Source organism: Anastrepha ludens, chromosome 6 (assembly GCF_028408465.1).
Source record: "Anastrepha ludens isolate Willacy chromosome 6, idAnaLude1.1, whole genome shotgun sequence".
In the NCBI taxonomy this organism is placed as follows: Eukaryota; Metazoa; Arthropoda; class Insecta; order Diptera; family Tephritidae; genus Anastrepha; species Anastrepha ludens.
This window is the reverse complement of record NC_071502.1, coordinates 75,946,274-75,968,408: the sequence shown is the minus strand read 5'-3', so window position 1 is coordinate 75,968,408 and position 22,135 is coordinate 75,946,274. Positions and strand designations below refer to the sequence as shown.

Genomic DNA, 22,135 nt, shown 5'->3' with positions numbered 1-22,135 from the left:
GAGCGCCACCTGTGTGTCAATTTTTTCTGGCAGAAGGTTGACTACTTCGCTAAATTTGGTGTTTCTGCGCTATTATCGCGATTGCCCGCTGCCCCTTGCTGGCGCCACTGATGCGTTGTGTACCTTATATACATTTATTTATAAAAAGCAAAAACTGCGTTTGGAGGCTTCATATTCATATGTGCTTCAACAATTTAACTCGCGGAACTTCGTTTGCAATAGTTCATTTAGTTTTAATCTCACAAATCGCAATATACCAATCCATTCACTAAATTTTCACAAACATGCAATTTCTACTACTTTTGTTTTTTTGTTCATTTGTTTTGTATTGCGAAGGGAGCTGACGTCAGACATATCAAAATCGCGAGAAAGAAATTCACTGTTTTTTGTTTAATGGCGCCACCTTACGCATTCAATTCGCCTTGTGCTCGAGCGCTGGCCTAAAATCAAAGCGAATTCATAAATTCGTCTTGATGAAAAATTACACGTAGGTTTTCCAACTGATAAGAAGTATTTCTCCAAAGAGGGACCGGTAATGTAAATAGTATTCACGACGTAAAATTTTTGCTATGCTGAAAGCTGTTATCCTTGTGGGAGGACCTCAAAAAGGTACGTAAATTCTTTATTATAAATTTGGGTGATTCTGCAGTTTAGCCACCTTCTGCTAAAATTTACCTTTCGGAGTGTAATTTTTTGCTAAAACGATGTGTTTCAGTCCCAAAGTTAATATTCAAGTAGCAAAAAAAATGCACTCCGAGAGGTCGATTTTAGCAGAAGTGGCTAATCTGCAGAATCACCTACATTTGAATATAGTAATGCAATCAATTTAATTTTACTAGGAACTCGGTTTCGTCCACTTTCTTTGGATACCCCGAAGCCTTTATTTCCCGTAGCCGGACGACCTATTATTCAGCATCATATAGAGGCATGTTTGCGTTTGCCGGAGCTGAAAGAAATCCTAATTATTGGATATTATCCTCAACTTCAAATGGAGAACTTTGTCAGTGATATGCAAAGCCTTTACAACATCAATATTAGGTAGTAATTAAAAAAAAGCGTAATGAATTATTTATTTCTGTGCTTTTGTTCTTTTACAGATATTTACAAGAGTTCACTTCACTAGGCACTGCAGGCGGCTTGTACCACTTTCGCGATCAAATACGGTCAGGAAATCCTCGTGCATTTTTTTTTTTAAATGGTGATGTGTGCGCTGATTTTCCTCTACAAGATTTATATGCATTTCATAGGCAGCGAGTCGATACGGCTTTAGTGACAATTATGAGCACAGAGGCGACGCGACAGCAATCACTGCATTATGGATGTTTGGTATTTGATCGTAATAGCGGTGTCGTATCGCATTATGTAGAAAAGCCTAGTTCATACGTGTCTACATTTATTAATTGTGGTGTCTACGTGTGTTCCTTGGATATATTTGCCCATTTAGCCGATGTGTTTTATTCGAAAGCCCAAGAATACTCATGCCCTAGTCTGAGTAATGGCGGAGGTAACGGTAAAGATCAAGGACATATACAATGGGAACAAGAGGTTTTGACGCCACTTGCTGGTACGAATAAACTCTATGCCATGCCAGTGCCTAATTGGTGGTCACAATTGAAAACGGCTGGTTCAGCTATTTATGCCAATCGACACTATTTAGGTATTATATAATTTTTTCCTTCTCAATTTAAAACTTTACGAATTTTGTTTTCTAGAGCTTTACAAGAATACACACCCGGAGAGGCTAGCCAACTCTGGAGTGAAACACAATGAACACGATTCAAATCTAATTTGTACCATTTATCCGGATGTTTATATACATCCAAGTGCTACAGTCCACTATAGTGCATCAGTGAGTTTATGTGCTTAATAGTGCAAGCATAGTAATATACAATAATTTTAATTGATTTAGCTGGGGCCAAATGTATCCATCGGGCCAGGTGTAACAATCGGACCAGGCGTTCGTATTCGAGAGTCAATAATACTTGAAAATGCCACTATAAAAGATCATACCTTAGTGTTGCACTCAATTGGTATGTAGAAAGTTTTTCTGGAATCATTAGTAATGATATAATTTATTATTTATTCTCTACAGTGGGTAGAGGGTCCACAATCGGATTGTGGTCACGAGTAGAGGGTACCCCGTCTGATCCTGATCCAAATAAGCCATTTGCGAAAATGGAAAATCCACCGCTTTTCAACAAGGAGGGGAAACTTAATCCTTCTATAACTATATTGGGTAAGAGTAAATTTGTAGTTATTAGGACACTTTGAATGAAGCAAAGAACCACGAGTAAATTTTTATAAAGCTAAAGAATAAGCTTATTCAAAAAATGTTGTGGGTCTACAAAAATGTAATTATAGCAGTACATATAGGAAAAGTACATATTAGTTATTTGAAATACGAACTGAATTAGCACTGTTTCAAAAACCACAGAAATACATTTTTAGAACGTCTACTATTAATTCATCATCATCAACGTTTCCTTTATCTCCCATTGGAGCAGATTTCTTCAAAATCAGTGGAGCTATTATAGTTTTTTCTAATAGTGAAGTTCTCGGCAAGCACTAGATTTGGCGTATATTACACGGTCCCAACCGTGGACACTGTTGAAAACAGCTTAGAATTTTAAGGCCCCTAATACATCGCGGCCGCCGTAGCCGAATGGGTTGGTGCGTGATTACCATTCGGAATTCACAGAGAGATCGTTGGTTCGAATCTCGGTGAAAGCAAAATTAATAAAAACATTTTTCTAATAGCGGTCGCCCCTCGGCAGGCAATGGCAAACCTCCGAGTGTATCTCTGCCATGAAAAAGCTCCTCATAAAAATATCTGCCGTTCGGAGTCGGCTTGAAACTGTAGGTCCCTCCATTTGTGGAACAACATCAAGTCGCACACCACAAATAGGAGGAGGAGCTCGGCCAAACACCTAACAGAAGTGCACCCGCCAATTATTTATTTATTTATTTTTAATACATCTATCACGAATTGGAGATGGGTCGACATAAAATTGCTGGGTTTTATTGCCACACTATTAGAATTTTTTCCAAAGCCGTAGTCCTCATCATTATGTTATATAAATACGACACACGAAAATATTTAAACTTCTTTTTTGAGTGTACCGTCCATCGATTTAATTTTCCATTGCATGAAACATGCACCCCAATATGTAGGGTGCGTGGCATCTGACATATAGACCAAATGGTGCAAAGCATTAGGTATTCAAAAAGGGGCCGTAGCACCTCGCATACAAACTTTAATCTCCTGTGTACAAAACAGATGAATCAATTGAAATATCAAAATCTTAAAACAATTTTTATAGATCGCTACTAGCGATCAAAATTAATAGAAAAAGTCATTTCTAATAGCGGCTATGGCAAACCTCCGATTGCATTTTTGCCATGAAAAAGCTCCTAATAAAATATCCGCCGTTTAAAACTCCAGGTCACTCCATTTGTGGAAGAACTTAAAGACGTGCGCCACAAATGAGAGCAGGAGCTCGGCCAGACACCCAGGGTGTAAGCGCCAATGGTATACTTATGTAAGTCCTATATTCGACCCCGAGCGATACTAGTTTGATTAATTAGACGCAAAATAATTTTTCAAATAGTCAAACATAAATATTACGTGAGCAATACAATTGTTTGTCATACCTTTTATCTAGACTTACATATTTCATACTATATACAATTATTTCACTATTTACTTACAGGCTGTTTTGTGAAAGTGCCCTCTGAAAAGATTTTATTGAACAGCATCGTCTTACCGCACAAGGAGTTAAATAGAAATTTCAAGAATGAAATAATATTGTAAACTAATTTTACTGAAATTCAAGGTTTTAAAGCCATGCCTGCATATTTTATTGTAAATGTATCCATTAGCAAGTCTGAGCGGTATTAGTGGAATTCCTAATGCCACAATTTATCATTTAAGACTTCTGCACAAACTAGGAGTATTAATTTTGTGTTGCGATTGCTATTGTAAACATAAATTTTTGTACATTAATTAATTCCTTAAATGGATGCAATCTCTATATATTATAAATTTGCGAAAGTTTCACACATATTCTTTTGAAATAAAGTTTTCATATATCAAAATATATATTAATAAATGTAGAATTATTCTTTGTTTGGGGATTTATCTTTCCACCAAATAATATGCATTATATCGTTTTTATTCAAATCTATCAATATCAGCAGCTTTTTTTCTTATTTAAAAATTTGGGATGCATTCCAAAAACTACAGATATTTCAATTAAAATATTCGCACTAAAAATAATATTTATATTCTTAGCCTTAAGGAATTGATGGACATATTTTATACACATATCTCTTATATAACGCAATATTTGCCTTTTAAGCAATAGATAGCTAGAGCAAAAATTGAGAATTCTATTCGAAACTTGGTAGACCTACCATTTTAGTGAAAAAAATGGTTGGTTTTGCAAAGCGATTAATCGCTTATTTTTTATGAAAATTCAAAAATGCGATATTTGGTTTGATAATAATGAAAATTTGGTATAACCGATGATTTAAAAGGAAAGACTAGTTTGAACAATGGTGTTGTCAATATAATTTAAGCAAAAAAAAAAAACGTTGGCCCGGTAATACCAATCGTTTAAGTGCTAACTATTCACCGATGACTGGAAGCCGTTGAAGTACCGATTAGCTTCCAAGAATGCCAACGAAACGTTGTGGTGGCATCAGGGTATTTACCAGCGGATGGAACTCAGGCACTACCTGATTTAGTCAGCAACCTGGTAGGATACTGCGAGAAGAGGACGCCGACATTAATACTAGTCAGGCATGAGGAAGCACGAATACCAACAAGCGCGGTGAGTACCTTCTGGAATGTACATATATTTTGTAATAAATAAGAAATGTTCAATGTGGGTTATACACCAACATTTGTAACCAGCGTCGAGAAGAGGTCCTTTATATTGTTCCTATGACAGTCGGTTCTACGTAAACTAAACGACGCGAATTCATATCCGGCCAAGGACTATGACGTCAGCAGCACTCCCCGTATGTGTATGGGGGAAGATTATCCTGTTAGAACAACAACAGGTCCGTAATATAACCCTAGGAAGTTTTGGAGCAGGGAGCTAGTGAAAGCTTGGATAGTATGCTATGAACAGTCAATGTCTGGTCATTGGATAAAGATTTGACATTGGGGCTCACCAACAATTAGAAGAATCCCTAGGAACCCAAAAAGGATAAAGATAAATATATTCATTATAGACATAATATTTTCCACATCTTCGCTAGAAGCAGCTCCTTCATTAAGGGTTTTTAATATATACATTAGGCCGGGTCGATTTGTGGGGAGGTAAAAAAATCGCCTATTGCTCTGTGAAAATCATATTCTAGGGATCAAAATAAGAAACTTTGCCGGACGAACCATACCTCTAAACAGAATTCTGATGTCCCCCAATTTGGGTCGAACTTTTTAGTTTATTTTCTCATGTAAATGCCAAAAATGGTGATATTTTGAAATGATTGTATGGGGAATCCCCAGGGGAGTTCCAGGGCATGGGTGGATCGGCCGTCCAAAGTTAGTGGGGGTCGGTCATACATTTGTACTCGATTGAAGCACTCTAAATGGGTCAAAGTGGGATTTTTCGTTCGACCCAAACTGGGGGACATCAGAATTCGTTTTAGAGGTATGGTTCCTTCGGGAAAGTTTCTTATTTTGATCCCTAGAATACGATTTTCACAGAGTAATGAGCGATTTTTAAATCGACCCGCCCTAATATACATATACATTTTTGATGCTGATTATTTCGGCTCGTATACATTAAAGAAACCCATAATTTTATACCTGGCGTCGTACTATTATTGAATTAAGGTTTATAAGAATGTTTAGATCATATTTGCTTCAAACTTTCTTCAGCTCCTATAACAAGTGATTTTAAGTTTAAAAATGCAATAAATTAGGAAATAAATAAAAATATATAAATATAAGTATCATTTGAAAGATACGCATTAAAACCAGCTGTTGGTCAGACACTATTCTGAGAGCTAATTTTTCAGTACTAGTCTCAGTTTAGTTTAGTTTTTGGACCCGCAATCGGAAAATTCAGCCTGGCGAGGTGAGAATAGCGTTAATACCGACGGACTGCCAACTGAACTATTCAAACATGGCGGTCAGGAACTGGTAAGGTGCATGCATTAGCATCTATGTAAAATATGGTAGGATGAAAGTATTCCTGCCGATTAGAACCTAATTGTGCTCTGCCCAATCCACGAAGGGTAATTCGACGATCTGTGCAAATTATCGCGGTATTAGTATTCTAAATATCGCCTATAAGGTTCTAGCGAGTGGTTGAAGCCCACCATCAACAAACTGATTAAAGCTTATCAGTGTGGCTTTAGACCTGCAAAATCTACAATTTACCAAGTATTCACGATACGCCAAGTCAGGGAAAATTCCCATCTTTTTGTCGATTTTAAAACATCATTCTATAGCACGAAAAGGAGTTGCTTATATGTCGCGATGTCTGAATTTGGTATCCCGCAAAACTAATACGGCTGATATTGACCTCATCGGTCTTAACAACCGTGCCGTTAGTTCAGCCTTTTCCAAACTGGATAAAGAAGCAAAGCGAATAGGTTTTGTGGTAAACGAGGACAAGTTATGATTTCGAGGTTTTAAGATACTTCGTTTATCTAGGAACCAGCATTAATACCGATAACAATGTCAACCTTGAAATCCAACGAAGAATCTCTCTTGCCAACCAGTGCTACTTTGATGAGTGGTAAAGTCCTCCCCAGAAACAAAACTAATACTATATATAAGGCTCACGTCCTGCCTGTCCGAAAGTATGGCGCAGAAGCTGGGCCGATACCAACATCCGTTGAAGCGCCCCTTGGAGGGTTTGAAAGAAAAATTCTGCGGAAGATTTTTAGACATTTGGACGTTGGCAACGGCAAGTAAGGTGGAGGATGGTTCCATGTGTAGAAGTCCACGCAAGTGGGGAAAGTTACTGATCGCCATTCACTTGGGAGTGGCCAGGACGATTCTTCTACATATGGTTCAAGCAGCTCACAACGGCCGGGATTAGCCCACGTATCCTCTGGGTAGCTTCCGAACACCCGTTCGGGAATGAGCTAAAGTGAGAAGGCGAAACATTCCAGGATAGCTGGTTGTGCGTTGGGTTTGGGACCCGCCACTTAAAAATCGCCCCCAATGAAAACTTTAAAAAAGCCTCGGATGAGACCTCCCTATACTGATGACGACCCCTGCAAACGAACTAAGGACTATGATTTGAGGGCATGCACCTGGAATGTCCGGTCCCTTAATGGGGAGGGTGCCTCTGCCCGGCTGGTTGATGTCCTCGTGAGAGTAAAGGCTGACATCACTGCCATCCAAGAGATGCGATGGACGGGGCAAGGAAAGAAAACCATAGGACCTTGCGACGTCTACTACAGCTGCCATGTAAAAGAGCGCAAATTCGGTGTCGGATTTGTTGTGGGAGAGAGACTTCGTCGCCAAGTACTGTCGTTCACTCCGGTGGACGAGCGTCTCGCAACAATCCGCATCAAAGCCCGTTTTTTTAACATATCGCTAATTTGCGCCCACGCCCCGACGGAAGAGAAGGACGATGCGACCAAAGATTCTTTCTATGAGCGCCTGGAACGTTCCTATGAGCGCTGCCCCCGCCACGACATAAAAATCGTGCTTGGCGACTTCAACGCCAGGGTGGGCAAGGAGGGAATTTTTGGTCCCACAGTCGGAAAATTCAGCCTACACAAAGAAACATCCGGTAACGGACAGAGGCTGATCGACTTCGCCGGGGCCCGAAACATGGTAGTCTGCAGCACCAGATTCCAGCATAAAAAGATACACCAAGCTACCTGGCTGTCCCCTGATCGAAAAACGCGAAACCAGATCGATCATGTTGTGATAGATGGAAGACACGCTTCTAGTGTATTAGATGTACGTACGATCCGAGGACCCAACATTGACTCGGATCACTACCTTGTTGCAGCCAAACTGCGCACGCGCCTCTGTGCAGCAAAAAACGTGCATCTACCTACGCAAAGAATGTTCGACCTCGAAAAGCTGCAATCACAACAGACAGCCAGAAGATTCGCCACTCAACTCTCACTCCTGCTCTCAGAGAGTACTGCCCAACAAACCGGCATCCACGAACAATGGAGCAACATTTCTCGTTCTCTACGTACCGCCGCCGAAGAAGAAATCGGATTCCGGCGAGCCCGAAAAAACAATTGGTACGACGAGGAATGTCATGCTGCCGCAGAAAGAAAGGATGCCGCCTATAGAGCTACGCTGCGATCGGGCGCAACGCGAGCCATGTGGGATCGCTACAGAGAGCTGAAAAAGGAAGAGAGACGTATTATCCGACAGAAGAAACGAGAGGCCGAAATACGTGAGTGCGAAGAGCTTGAGATGCTGGCCAACAGGAACAACGCCCGAAAATTCTACCAGAAAGTTCGGCGGCTTACAGAAGGTTTTAAGACCGGGGCGTTTTCCTGTAAGAACAAAGACGGCGAACTGGTGACCGACGTACAGAGCAATCTTAAATTATGGAGGGAACACTTCTCGAACCTATTAAACAGTGACAGCTGCGCATGTCACCGAGAAAGTGAAGATCCCGATACCCCAATCGTTGACGACGGAATTGTCGTTCCGCTACCCGATATGACGAGGTGAGAATAGCGATAACGCGGCTAAAGAACAACAAAGCCGCGGGCGCCGACGGACTGCCGGCTGAGCTATTCAAACATGGCGGCGAGGAGCTGGTAAGGTGCATGCATCAGCTCCTATGCAAAATATGGTCGGATGAAAGCATGCCTGCCGATTGGAATTTAAGTGTGCTCTGCCCAATCCATAAGAAGGGCGATCCTGCAATTTGTGCCAATTACCGCGGGATTAGTCTTCTAAATATCGCCTATAAGGTTCTAGCGAGCGTATTGTGTGAAAGGCTGAAGCCCACCGTCAACCAACTGATTGGACCTTATCAGTGTGGCTTCAGACCTGGAAAGTCTACCATCGACCAAATATTCTCAATACGCCAAATCTTGGAAAAGACCCATGAAAGGAGAATCGACACACACCATCTTTTCGTCGACTTCAAAGCTGCATTCGACAGTACGGAAAGGAGTTATCTGTATGCCGCGATGTCTGAATTTGGTATCCCCGCAAAACTAATACGGCTATGTAAGATGACGTTGCTCAACACCAACAGCGCCGTCAGAATTGGAAAGGACCTCTCCGAGCCGTTTGATACCAAACGAGGTTTCAGACAGGGTGACTCCCTGTCGTGTGACTTCTTTAACCTGATGTTGGAGAGCATCGTGCGAGCCGCAGAACTTAATCGCTCAGGCACAATTTTTTATAAGAGCGTACAATTGCTGGCGTATGCCGATGATATTGACATCATCGGCCTTAACAACCGCGCTGTTAGTTCTGCCTTCTCCAAACTGGATAAAGAGGCAAAGCGAATGGGTCTGGTGGTGAACGAGGACAAAACGAAGTACCTCCTGTCTTCAAACAAACAGTCGGCGCACTCGCGTATCGGCACCCACGTCACTGTTGACAGTTATAATTTTGAGGTTGTAAAAGACTTCGTCTATTTAGGAACCAGCATTAACACCGATAACAATGTCAGCCTTGAAATCCAACGTAGAATCTCTCTTGCCAACAAGTGCTACTTTGGACTAAGTAGGCAATTGAGTAGTAAAGTCCTCTCTCGACGAACAAAACTAACACTCTACAAGACTCTCATCATGCCCGTCCTAACGTATGGCGCAGAAGCTTGGACGATGACAACATCCGATGAAGCGACGCTTGGAGTGTTCGAGAGAAAGATTCTGCGTAAGATTTTTGGACCTTTGCACGTTGGCAACAGCGAATATCGCAGACGATGGAACGATGAGCTGTATGAGCTTTACGACGACATAGACATAGCGCAGCGAATAAAGATCCAGCGGCTACGTTGGCTGGGTCATGTCGTCCGAATGGATACAAACGCTCCGGCTTTGAAAGTATTCGATGCGGTACCAGCTGGTGGTAGCAGAGGAAGAGGGCGGCCTCCTCTGCGTTGGAAAGATCAGGTGGAGAAGGACTTGGCTTCACTTGGTGTGTCCAACTGGCGCCGGTTAGCACGAGAAAGAAACGACTGGCGCGCTTTGTTAAACTCGGCCAAAATCGCGTAAGCGGTTATAGCGCCAATTAAGAAGAAGAAGAACGGCAAGTAACGCAGGCGATAGAAAAATGCACGAGCACGAGAAATAAACTATTGGCGCGCTTTGTCAAACGTGGCCAAAATTGCGTAAGGGGTTATCGCGCCAATCAAGAATAAGAAGAGGTTTTACTATGCTTTCTAGTTAAACTTAGTTTAAACACCCGATTTTGTAGGCTTCTACTCCGTTTAAACTATTCACTACAGGTTCATTAGTTCTGAAAAACCGACTGAAAACAATTAACTTATTGAATAATGATTAAAATTTATTTTACTAAATGTTACAAAGAAAAAAATTCCGGATTTTATTTTCTGAAAATTATTTCCTCTAAATTTTACCGTTACGTCGGATACACACTTGGAACTAGGCCTTCGTACTCCGCAGCACTCGTTGGAGAACGTTATTGCTTTTAGTGCTGAGATGGCCATGGGGATTGTTTCATAGGCTATATTTTACGCTTGCATCATTTCAATTTTAAAGGGTTGAAGCCTAACATCCTTCCTCAATATTTCATGCACAATAGTTTTTGGAACACCTAGGGCAGCCGCTCCCTTGCGCACGGACACACAAGGATTATCTTGAAAACTGGTAGTGGCAAGGTCTATATTTTCATTTGTTTTCGCAGTCTGGCTGGGACCCCCGTGGGCTGTTTACCAAAGAACTTCTTGTCCGCAACCTTCGAACCCATGAACGAACCAAATGTTCACTTGGAGCATGACGTAAACGTCGATTATTGTAACGTAAATAAAATCTGCGACCAACAAGTATTGGCCTTGAAATATGCTTCGACTGCGAACGCACGTTGTTCACCCGCTCACTGCGACATTGTAACAAATAATTGCACGAATAACGAAACTAACACGGTACCCTCCCCGAGCTCATACGCTCAGCGGTTAAATGATGTATGTACTTTAATTTTGCCACTGTACGATTAGCTACCAAAATTTTCAATATGATCGAAATTCATTTAGCCTTGTGTGTTCGTTTTAAATATTTGTCTATAAAGCGATTAGTCGAGTGATCCACGCTCCATACAGGCATACGGAGCTGCTCGACTTTCAGGTGTAGGTCCAAGAATTTTAGAAGAGAACGTAGCGTACCTCAACGACGTAAACCAACGAATGGGAAGAGGAAACAGGAAAGAAGTGTCAAAATTGCAGATAAAAAAAACGTCTTACATTAGACACCGTGCGATAAATTACACATCTTGACGAGATGATTGTAGCTACTAACTCTGCTAATCACGGTTGTTTCATCTTATCTGCACATTGCCAGACAAACTATAGGGTGGGCCGTGTAAAATTTGCTTTTTGAATCGGCTATAAAAAAAAACTAATCAATATTTTTTCAAACTTTTTATTTTATTTTGAAGATTGAACATTGTCAGTTATGAATGAAAAATAATATCGTTCAAATGACTGCCACGACTACGATCGATCAACCCAATTTTGAAGCACATTTTCGATTGTTTGGGCTCCAATTTCATGAATGCCAACTTCGATTTCGTGTTTTAAAGCATCAATCGTCCCTGGATGGCTCGCATAGCATTTGTCCTTAACGGCTTCCCACAAAAAATAGTCCAACGGGCTTAAATCACTGCTCCGAGGCGGCCAATTGATATCGGAATTTCGGCTGATTATTCGGTTTTCAAAAACGGTAGCCAAAAGTTCGAGTGTAACTTTGACAGTGTGACAAGTTGCACCGTCCTGTTGAAACCAAATGTCGTCCATGTCATCCTCTTCAATTTTTGGAAACAAAAACTCGTTGAGCATGTCACGGTAACGCTCGCCATTTACTGTGACCGCGGCTCTTCGCTCATTTCCCCGAGCAGAGAAACTACTGTTCCAGCTACTGTTACTGTTACATTCTCTGTTAATAAAATGAAAATTTACCCCTTGCAAAATTTTCAAATGCACCTAAACAAGTTTTTACTTAAAAATATCAAAGTATTGTGTATGGGAATAAGTTTTCGTCTTTCCTTAGCCAAAGTTACGAATTAATTAAACAATTAAGTAACACACGATATGTATTATGTGAACTCATAATAGATGACACCCTTCTGATCCCACCAGATGCACAATATACCTTTGAATCATGCACATTTTGTTTTCGCTGTCGATGGACCTGGTTCACCTGGCAGGCTCCAACTTTTCCGACGCTTAGGGTTATCATAATAGTTCCATTGACGATGCGATGCAGAAAACCTTTTTTTTTCCTGCCGTTCAAGAATCATCTCACGTCACCGAATGTCTCTCGCTATCCTTATCTTTCAATAGATGTGGCATCCAGTTACCTGCTTTCTGGATCATTGCGTGCAAACGTTTATCGGTTGATCTGTCAACATCCAACTCTCTATACATGTCATACGTTTTCATCCAATAATTGTTGTAGTTGAGTATCTTCGAATTTTTTCGGTGCCCCTTCGCGATCTTTATCACCCACATCGAAATCGTCACTTTGTGTGATTACCGTAATTAATGATCATTATACGACACGTTTCAGCTGCTCTTTTCCTTAGAAGGTAATAACGAAGCATGAGCTCCCGCAAATGCTGTATTTTGGGACGAACGTAGACATTTTTGATGTCAGATAAAAAAGGATCTTTATGGTTGTGGTTATGAAATGTCAACTACTGCGATCGAGGCCTCACAAATTATATGTATGTATATGTACACCTTCAAATCACCAGTATATTACTAGAGGGAACATAAAAACAGCAACACCTCTTTTACGAGGGCGGAAACTTATTCCCGTATCCAATAATTTCCAAAGTTACAATATGTAAAATGTATAGGTATACAAATTTTACGTTAATAAATTAAAATAAGTTTCCTTGAAAATCCCTGGTGAATGTAATCACGTTTTTTAGTGTTGTTTAACAACGTGTTCATCATTTCTTAATACTTTCGCTTATGTTCTAAAATTGATGAAAAAATAGCCGCGTAGTGTAAAATTATAATTTTAGCAAATTTTGGTATTTGCTGTTCGATAAGAAAATCACAATTTCATGTTTTGAAATACACTTTAATATTCCGCATAGTCTCCCTGAGGTATTGCTTGTTCCAACGAGACTCCAATTTATGAATTCCATCCCTGAAGTGAGAATCTGGAAGAGCTGCAAAGTATGGTTTCACTACTGTTATGACCCCATCATTTGGTGAAAAACTCTTTCCACGCATGAATGTTTTTAGGTCTGAAAACAGATGGAAGTCGCTAAGGGCCAAATCTGGTGAATACGGTGGATGCTCCAACAGCAATTTTAGCTATTGTCAAAATGCTTTTGTGACACCGTCCATTGTCCTGATAAAAAGGATTTTTTCTCTTGCCAATTTATTATTTTTTCACGATTTTTTTCCTTCAGATGGCATAAAAGATTATACTAATATTCAGAATTTATTGCTTTACCAAGTAATCCTCAAACAAATTTCCTTTCGCATTCCCACCACCTTCGTGGCCAATTTTTGGTGACGAACTCGTTTCGAAATCGAAAAACCCGGTGCACACCATTGTTTAGCCTCTTGTTTTGATTTAGGATCCTTTCGAAAATGGTCTAAATGTTGATGAAAAAGTCGCATTCGAGTGTGATTTCATTAGATTTTACCGAATGCGGCACCCAATGTGCCTACAGCTTTCTGAAATCTTAAAATTCAGGCAAAATATTGCTTACCCTGCCCAAAGAGATGCCTAGTGCTTCTACGAAATCTCTTTCAGTCAGTGGACGATTTTTGCAGCATGATATCCTACATTTTTGCTACGATTCCTGGTATTGTTGCTTTTATTTTTTCCAAAAAGAAAAATTCAATCACCGCATGATACTTGATTTTTTCCATTGTAGAAAATGGTGAGACACGTCGACACTAAATGGCTTGTAAACAAAGAATGAATTGGCAGATTGAAATGAAACTTCACATGCGTTCATATGAAGAGTGTACCAACATAACAAAAATTTAGGCTTGTAGCAACGCCCTCTCCTATCGAACCGCAAAACTTATTGAACAGCCTAGTACATCTGTTTAAAGCTTGAAAGATGTATTTTAAACTGAAAAGATTGATAAACTGTAACTAATTGATAACTATACCCAAATAAGATTTTTGATTGGTATTTCTGCGATAAAATAAAATAAAATATTCCGATAAATTTGCTTCCCTACCGATGTAAACCTAGTTCTAGTTTAGTACTTGTTACCACGTTATTGCAACTAATTGTTTGGAGTGACTTTGTTCGAATTAATTTGATTTGATAATTTGTGTTAATAGATTTGAGATGTTTCGATAACCCTTTTGATAAAATAGTTATAGGAAATTACAGTAAAGGGCATATGAAAGGGCAAATTTAATTTGAAATTTCTATTAACATTAATATGCATTTAAGATTATTTCGAATATGTTAGATAACTTAACTTTTAAAAATCTGATTAAAAGTTCCTGATTTTTCTGATTATCAAATATTACATATAATATTATATCAACGCTATATCTTTTTAAATTCACCTCATTTAATCGGTGTCCGTTTTGTACACCTCTCCAAACTGGTTGTTAAGATTACCACACTCAAGCACACAAATACAAGATCACCACACAAATACATATATGCACAACATTTTCCGGCTCTCATTAGCATCGCCTTTTATTGGTATTTCAAAAGGTAAACGCAGTGAGCCCGACGTGATGAAGTCAAATGTGTACAATATTTGAAGTATGTGTAAAAACCTGTTGATGTATGCGTTTGGAAGAATTTAGCTTACGATACAATCGCTGAGCGAGTATGCCCATGACGGTTGTTGCTGGTTAAAACGCCAGTGGAGCCATGTTCGTTGCGCTTTAAATATGTTGCTAAATCTTAAAAAGGCTCTTTGAAACATTTAAACGAAAGTTATAAAATAAAAAAATCGTTAACTGTTTTTTTTTTATCAATATGTGTTAAAAGATATTTCCTATGCTATTCAGTTCAGATCTGAGTAAACTCGCTACCAATTAAATATACGTCAAATGGTTATAAAGATCATCTAAAGTGCAATAAGAAGTTATCTGGCAAAAAGTTAATCGTTGTTATTACAAAAAAAAAAAAAAACTGGTAGGTAAATAGGTGGGTAGTTGTGTGTCTATGACCACGACAGAGTTTAAAGAGTGCAAAATTGAAATTGAGCCATATAGTTTTAGAGACGCAAATGTTTTCAGTGAAATAACGTTGAGAGAGAGAGAGAGAGTGAGAGAGAGAGGTGGTGCTACAGGCTTATCCCATTTAATTGTGCCTCTATTCATTACCAAAAACTTTTACATGCACTTTAAGAAATTCTATAAACCTAAGATATCGGAGACTTAGTATGCGAAACCAAACCTGGTGCCAATATAATTATTTTAACATATGAACGGAGCATAAATGGTGTGTGTATATACAGTGACTGGATGGACTATTACTGCAAGTGTAAAAAAGTAATTGAACCATTTGAGCATATTTTTTTGCTTCAAAATTTAAATACAATTTTCCAGTTTTGTAAGCAACTTAAAAACAGAAAAAAATTATATCTAATAGATGAAATGAAAAAGGCTAATTCACGTCCAGCGCTGAATAATGCAAATACATCCAATCTTTTTTACTTCAAATCGGACTCTAATACATTTGTGTTTGTGCGTTCATACATACACATATGCATTAGGATGGGACATCATTTTTATGGTCCCATATTTTAATTTATCACATGTGAACTAACTACGTACTATTTACATAAAAATAAGTGCATGAAATAACAGAGGAAAGAGAAAATATTTTTAAATTAAATTTATGCATATTAAGAATAGATGTAAGTACTTGGTTAAAAATTATATAGAAGCGAAATTTTTAGGGCTCGTTTTTATTGATAGTTAAAATTGATTATTTAATATCAAAAAAAAAAAAAAAAAATACTAAACCGTATGTGGCGTATAATCATTTATTTGAATATATTTTGTACATTTTTTAGTTAAAATCTGAATGATATTAGTTTATATGTACTTTTATATGTTAATGCACATACCAAAAATTTCAACATTAAAGTTTTTATTTAGAAAACAAAAGAAAGATTCAAATTGTATACAAATCTGTTATTCACATACATATGCCAGTCTCAATGAATAAATCAAGTCTGAGGAAATATATATAAGTAGAGTCTATGAAGTATCGTTTACTTTTTAATTTTTAAAAGAGGAATGCCTTCATGAATTTCTCTAAGTAAACGTTTATTTGATCTTAATAATTTAATTTAATTTTTTATCTTATGTAAGTCAAACATACAACCATAGATTATTTTTGTAATGATTGACCCTTAGAACAGCTTACATATTTAAATAGTAGATAAAAAACCCTTGCCCGGATATGAAACACCACATTATTCAGTTAATGGGCTTTAAGTCCTCACATTTGATTTGCGATAAATGATTTATGTCGCCAATTAATTTGCATCTCTCTTATACATTTATGTATTACTTACTGGATTTCTATAAAAACAATACACTCCTATTAACTCCAATTTTTATGAAAAGAAATCCACTAGAAGAGAAGGCCATCCTAATGTTATGTATAGAGCACAATGCATATGAATAATAATGAATGCATAATAATACAACCTGCCTTCTACCGGCTTCTGCGGTTTCATTAACCCATTGGCTCGTAATCATAGGTCATCCATGGCCAAAATTTATTTAAGGAATTAACAAAACAATTTGTTTATGTCTTAAATTCATTCTTTGAGCCATGAGTTGAAAGAATTGAAGACATTTTGTAAATACATAAACGAAACTAACCAAAAAGAAATACCTGTTGATGCCTTGTGCGTAAAATAAAATAAAAAGCGAATAATAATAAGGTAGCCACTTCGAGCTGAGCGGCATCAAATGTGCGTGTGGAATCTTAAAACACTTTCGCAGTCGAATGTACTCAATCCTACGTTCCTTCGTTGGTAAAAGAGAGAGTTGAGCACCAGAGAGCAAGCGAGTGATCGAGTTTGGTAGGTAATGGTGGTTGCTCAGGTGTGCTGCCAGTAATATCACCATTAATGACAACTGTAATAATAAATGTATTAAAATGCATACATATAATATACACATAGATATACTTATTGATTTTCTCGTACAGCTAAGTGTATGTGTAGATATATATACGTATACATATGCTAAAATATGCCCACAGGTAAATATAATATATTATAGTATGAATGTGCTGATTCGTGAGTAAATGATTTGGAAAATTTACCGCAAACCGAATTAAAAATATATTGTGGAACCTATTTTAGTAGTTGGATACCCATGTAAGAGCGACGCTCGTGGTATTTGCTCTCAACTAAGCTGGCTTTAACAGCAAGGCTTTCAAGTCCAAATATATGCCTATATATTTACATATGCATGTATATGTAAATACACACACAGGGTGATCCGAATATAGACATATTTTTTAAATGTTAATTGCCAGCCAGGGTCCTACCTCCGTGGAACGTAATGGATCGCTTTAAGTTTTAACAAAATATTCTTTAATGTGTATATAAACCGGGGCATTCGTGAAGTTCTGCACTTGAAGGGCACCCACATAAATGAAATTGCATTTCATAAGTAATGGGAATGTATTTTCTTTGTAACAAACAACAGCCTTACTGGGACCACCCTGTACACATAGTATGCACTACACCTGAATGACATGAATGGAGAGGCCAGAAACGAGTTGATTATCGAATGGCAAATAATTGCGAGGTGAATATACATCTAAGTGATAAACGAAAGAGGTGATTTTGAGTACAGCTCCACGCTCTCTAAATGCTTGCGAATATCGCAAATTAAAAAACATGAAATAATCATTAAGCGGGATGTACATACATACATACTCACCCAGGTACTACTTGGCTTATTAAATATTTTGGTATCAAGCATTTTCTACTTTTTCATAAATACTTGTATTATTTTTACACATACGTTCATATATATCCATACATAGAGGGACATATACATACATATATGTATGTACCTAAATGCTCACATACATATTTACTTAATATAAATGTGTTTGTATGTGCATGAAAAGTCTGGTGACTCTCAATTTTGTGTGTTTGCGTATTGTAAGATAGGTTTGTGGGTCCACTTGTTAGTGTTTTCTCGGATATGTTCACAAGTATTTTGGTCAAAGGCTGATACCTATAACAACGATCACCACCAGCGCCAGTCAGTTGCTGTCATTCCATCGAGAGATGAGCGCGAGCGCACCGGTAACTGTCGAAAGTTTTAAACGGTGCAGTCTTTATTTATTGCCAACACTTTGGGTTTGAGCGCTTTCGAAGTTGTGGTAAATGTTACTACTGCGTATTGTATGTACTACGCTCCATGTAGACATCGACATACATACCTGTAATATGTACATATACTAACTCTTAAGTTTGTCAATAAAGTGGAATTCTTATTTGCGTATGGCTTACATCGCTAAAATTTGATTTGACTGCATGTCGGTGTGATATATTTTGATAATTTTTGAAATAAAAAAGTGAGTTTTATCAAAAGAAAGCTATCAACGTATACATATATCTACGTATGTATCTACATGCGTACGTACAATTGATTGTATGCATGACTTTAGTCTTTTCTGGTTGATCGCATAAAACAATTTGTGAAACTCATGGCGAGATAGCGGAGGAAAAAACGTGAAAACAGGTTAAATGAAAATTGGATTAAAGTTTTAATTACTGTCAATTCGAACATAAAAGTTGGAAGCAAATAATATTATATATAGTATGTTTTAAAGTTATTAAAAAACAGCAGTACATAAAGCTCAGTGAATGCTCACGAATGCAACGGTGTAACAGGTAGTCGCAACCGCAACACCAATAGCAGAGATAGAGGAAGACGAAAATTGGTAGCTGTACAACCTGCAAAGACAATAGAAGAGGTAAAAAACTAAAAAACAAGACTAAAATTTAACGAAAGAATGGAAAAGAAAAGGGGATCTCGCCAAGAAGGAATGCAAAAATAATTAATAGATACGTATTGGCCTTTTCGCTTCTGTCAATCTATTCGATGGCAGTAGCTTTCCAATATTAACTTTTAGTTATAAGTATACAAAAACCTTTGTATAAATACATATATATATACATATATACATACATATGTACATACATATGTATATACACATATCTGCATATCTTTCTGCAAGTGAGCGCTTTCTTGAGCTTCACTGTTAGTGAAATGGTGTCTTTTTATTACTTTTTCTGTTGTTTTTTTGAACGACGGTCATACTTCTGTAAAATTCTTATTGGAAATTCAAAGAGCCCGGCAAAAATGCTAACAAGTTGAAAAGTGTTTTTTGTAGATTAAAATTAAAAAGGAAATTGGATGACTATATCGTATAAATACAAATTTTACAGTTGATTCGCTCATGCTTGTGATCGGTACACCGATAGAACAAACTTTTTGAATTAAAATGTTTATAAAATATTCGCTCCCTTCAGACTACTTAATAGTTTTACCTTAATTTCCGATAATTTACTTATTACTAATATATACATATGTACCTACATAAAGGGTATTTCAAAAGGCGCGTCTTTATGTTGTTTTACAATAAAACATGTACAAACTTAGATGCTTTCAGGTTTCACTACTTTCATTCAAAATACCGCTCTTAATAATTATATGTGAAAAATTACATAATTTAAATGTCCAAACAATCGATTATGAGTGTGAGTGAGGTTCTTCAGCAGCAGCAGCAACACCATATTCCTTACAGAAGGTCTAGGCTTTTGGCCACCAGACCTTTTCCATTCTTGACAGAACCAGTTCCCTGAAATTTCTTCAACAACCTTTGAATTCTCTACTCTAAACCACGAATTTTGCGATAAGTTGTTCTTACAGATGGAACATTTTCATAATAAATTTCAAAATTTTAACGCGTTGTTCTATCGTGTATTATTGTACATCTGGCAGTGGCGTAGCTACAATATCTGGGGCCCGTGGCAAATTCTTATGATGGGACCCTATCAATAAAAATCGTCACGTTGTACTCAGTTTGATTAAAAGAAACAGATTTTATTTCAACAGGTGATTTTAATAAACAAAACTACAATTTAATTTCCATAAGTTATTTATTAAGAAAAATCTTTTTTTCGAGATTTCTGTTCCGCAAAAGTGTCTACCTATAGCATCATAGAAACTTAGAAATCGGGCCATAGAATTTTCAATAAACAGAATAGCCAAGTTACATAACCTGTCTTGTCTCATAGAGTTTCTTAAATAAGTCTTTATCAATTTTAGTTTTGAAAATGATCGTTTAGCACTAGCTGTAGTCACAGGAATTGTGAGAAATAACATTTATGCAATGCATACTTTAGTAAAGCTGCAAGACATAAAATAATTTTTTATTATTAATAAATCAGCAAGGTCTCTAATACATGACAATTTTTCTACTTCGTCTCTGAAGGTGGATCGAAAACTTAGAATTTCTCTGTCAAATTATTCCGATATGTCTTTTTTATAAATCTCAACAAATTCTAGAGAATTTTTTAATAGATCAGGACATTTGTAAAACATTGAAATTTGAAACAATTTCAATCATTGGAATGAAACGCGATTTCAGTTGGTTTATGTATAATGATGTCCAATACTCGATAAAATATATTCACTCTAAACAAACTTTCCGGATCTTGGAGGCGGTCATCTTCGCAGAGCTCGTCAAAATGGCGTTTTACCTTCCTCGGACGAGTATTAGAAAATTCAGGGGTGATGTACCATTTTTCAGCTACACTATTTGCTTCCATCTTCAAATTTTCAAATTCATGTCAATACCTTTCCAGTACTTCTAGTCAGATTTTCAAACGTTTTACGGCATTTGAAAGATCGATGGCTTTACACTGAAGTGCTTTAGAGGCTGCATCGATAGTAAGTAGGATCTTACAATGGAAATCCAGTAACATAACAAAATTGTAGTTTTCGATCTTATTTTTGAGTGAAACAGCTTCATTGAGTACTAGATTTAAATTAAGAGCAGCACAGTGAACATTTACGGCATTTGGCTCATCTTTTATGAGCTTTTGAACTCCACCATAAGTCTCTTTCATTGTGTTAGTACCATCATATCCTTGTCCTCGGCACTTATTTAGAGGAATGTTTTTGTCATTTATGGATTTAATAATTTGCTTGGACATTGCTAAAGCAGTTTGATCCTTAACTTCAAGAAATCCCAAAAATGTTTCTTTCATGACAAGTGCCTTAGGGATTCCATTACAATCTTTCTCGATCTTAAAATAACGGTAAAGTTCACACATTTGATCAAATTCTGAAATACCTTGCGTTGTATCGAATATGATAGAGTAGATTGGTGCTTCATTTATTTCATTTATACTTTTAAAACCAGGACAGAAATTAGCTCATTTTGTATTTTCGGACTTAAGTATTTTATTTGGCCCTTTGTTTTATTTAACAACTCTTGCAAAATCGGACCGTATTTTCCTAATAACTCAACAATACTCAAAAAGTTTCCTTTGAAGCTTGGATCACTGCTATCTGCGTTTTCTCTGTGGCCACGAAAGGCTAAATTACATATTGACAGTGTCAGAGTAGCACCAAGGAGCCTAGGAAGTACTTGTCGCCAAAAGGATTTTTCTTTTTTGATCATAGACTCTTGGTCTTCATCGAGTGTTCCATGTAGTCGCCACTGTTGATACGTAAGACAGGAATCCAGATGAGTTTTTGATGTCACGTGCCTTTGTATGCCATCTACAATATGTTTTCAGTCGTCATAGCCCTCAATCCAAACATTTTGTTATTCTTAGATGCCCGTTTTGCGAATAACCAACACGGTTCACAATACGCCCTCTGAAGTATTAAATAATAGGAAAGCCATGTACGTTCAAGCTTGACGCCAGACTTGGAAACAATACAGTAATGTTTTTCTATAAAAGATCTATTGTTACTATCTTTTAAG

The 22,135-nt window shown here is 37.6% G+C and overlaps 2 protein-coding genes across 5 annotated transcripts in view; both read left to right on the top strand.

The window, feature by feature from the left end:
• Positions 1-464: 464 nt before the first annotated feature.
• LOC128867685 (mannose-1-phosphate guanyltransferase alpha-A) lies at positions 465-4,099 on the top strand. Its single transcript, XM_054109126.1, has 7 exons — positions 465-609; positions 840-1,038; positions 1,098-1,657; positions 1,713-1,849; positions 1,910-2,030; positions 2,093-2,236; positions 3,711-4,099. Exons 1-7 carry the CDS (start codon positions 570-572, stop codon positions 3,809-3,811), a joined length of 1,302 nt encoding a protein of 433 aa, XP_053965101.1. The 5' UTR covers positions 465-569; the 3' UTR covers positions 3,812-4,099.
• Positions 4,100-15,014: 10,915 nt separating this feature from the next.
• The window catches only part of LOC128868532 (RNA-binding protein fusilli-like), a 75,908-nt gene continuing 68,787 nt past the window's right edge, over positions 15,015-22,135 (top strand). Inside the window, exon 1 of one of the 4 annotated variants that reach the window (XM_054110725.1) lies at positions 15,015-15,280. The gene's annotated coding sequence lies outside the window, so the exon portion shown is untranslated. Of the gene's footprint in view, positions 15,281-18,350; positions 19,109-22,135 lie in introns of those variants that run through there. The other 3 variants (XM_054110724.1, XM_054110723.1, XM_054110722.1) reach the window with 3 other exon arrangements.

Coding starts and splice junctions, on each gene's coding strand:
- LOC128867685 (XM_054109126.1), top strand. CDS start 570: ATGCTGAAAGCTGTTATCCTTGTGGGAGGACCTCAAAAAG. Junction 1,850..1,909: donor CAGTCCACTATAGTGCATCA/GTGAGTTTATGT, acceptor TAATTGATTTAG/CTGGGGCCAAATGTATCCAT. Junction 2,237..3,710: donor TCCTTCTATAACTATATTGG/GTAAGAGTAAAT, acceptor ATTTACTTACAG/GCTGTTTTGTGAAAGTGCCC.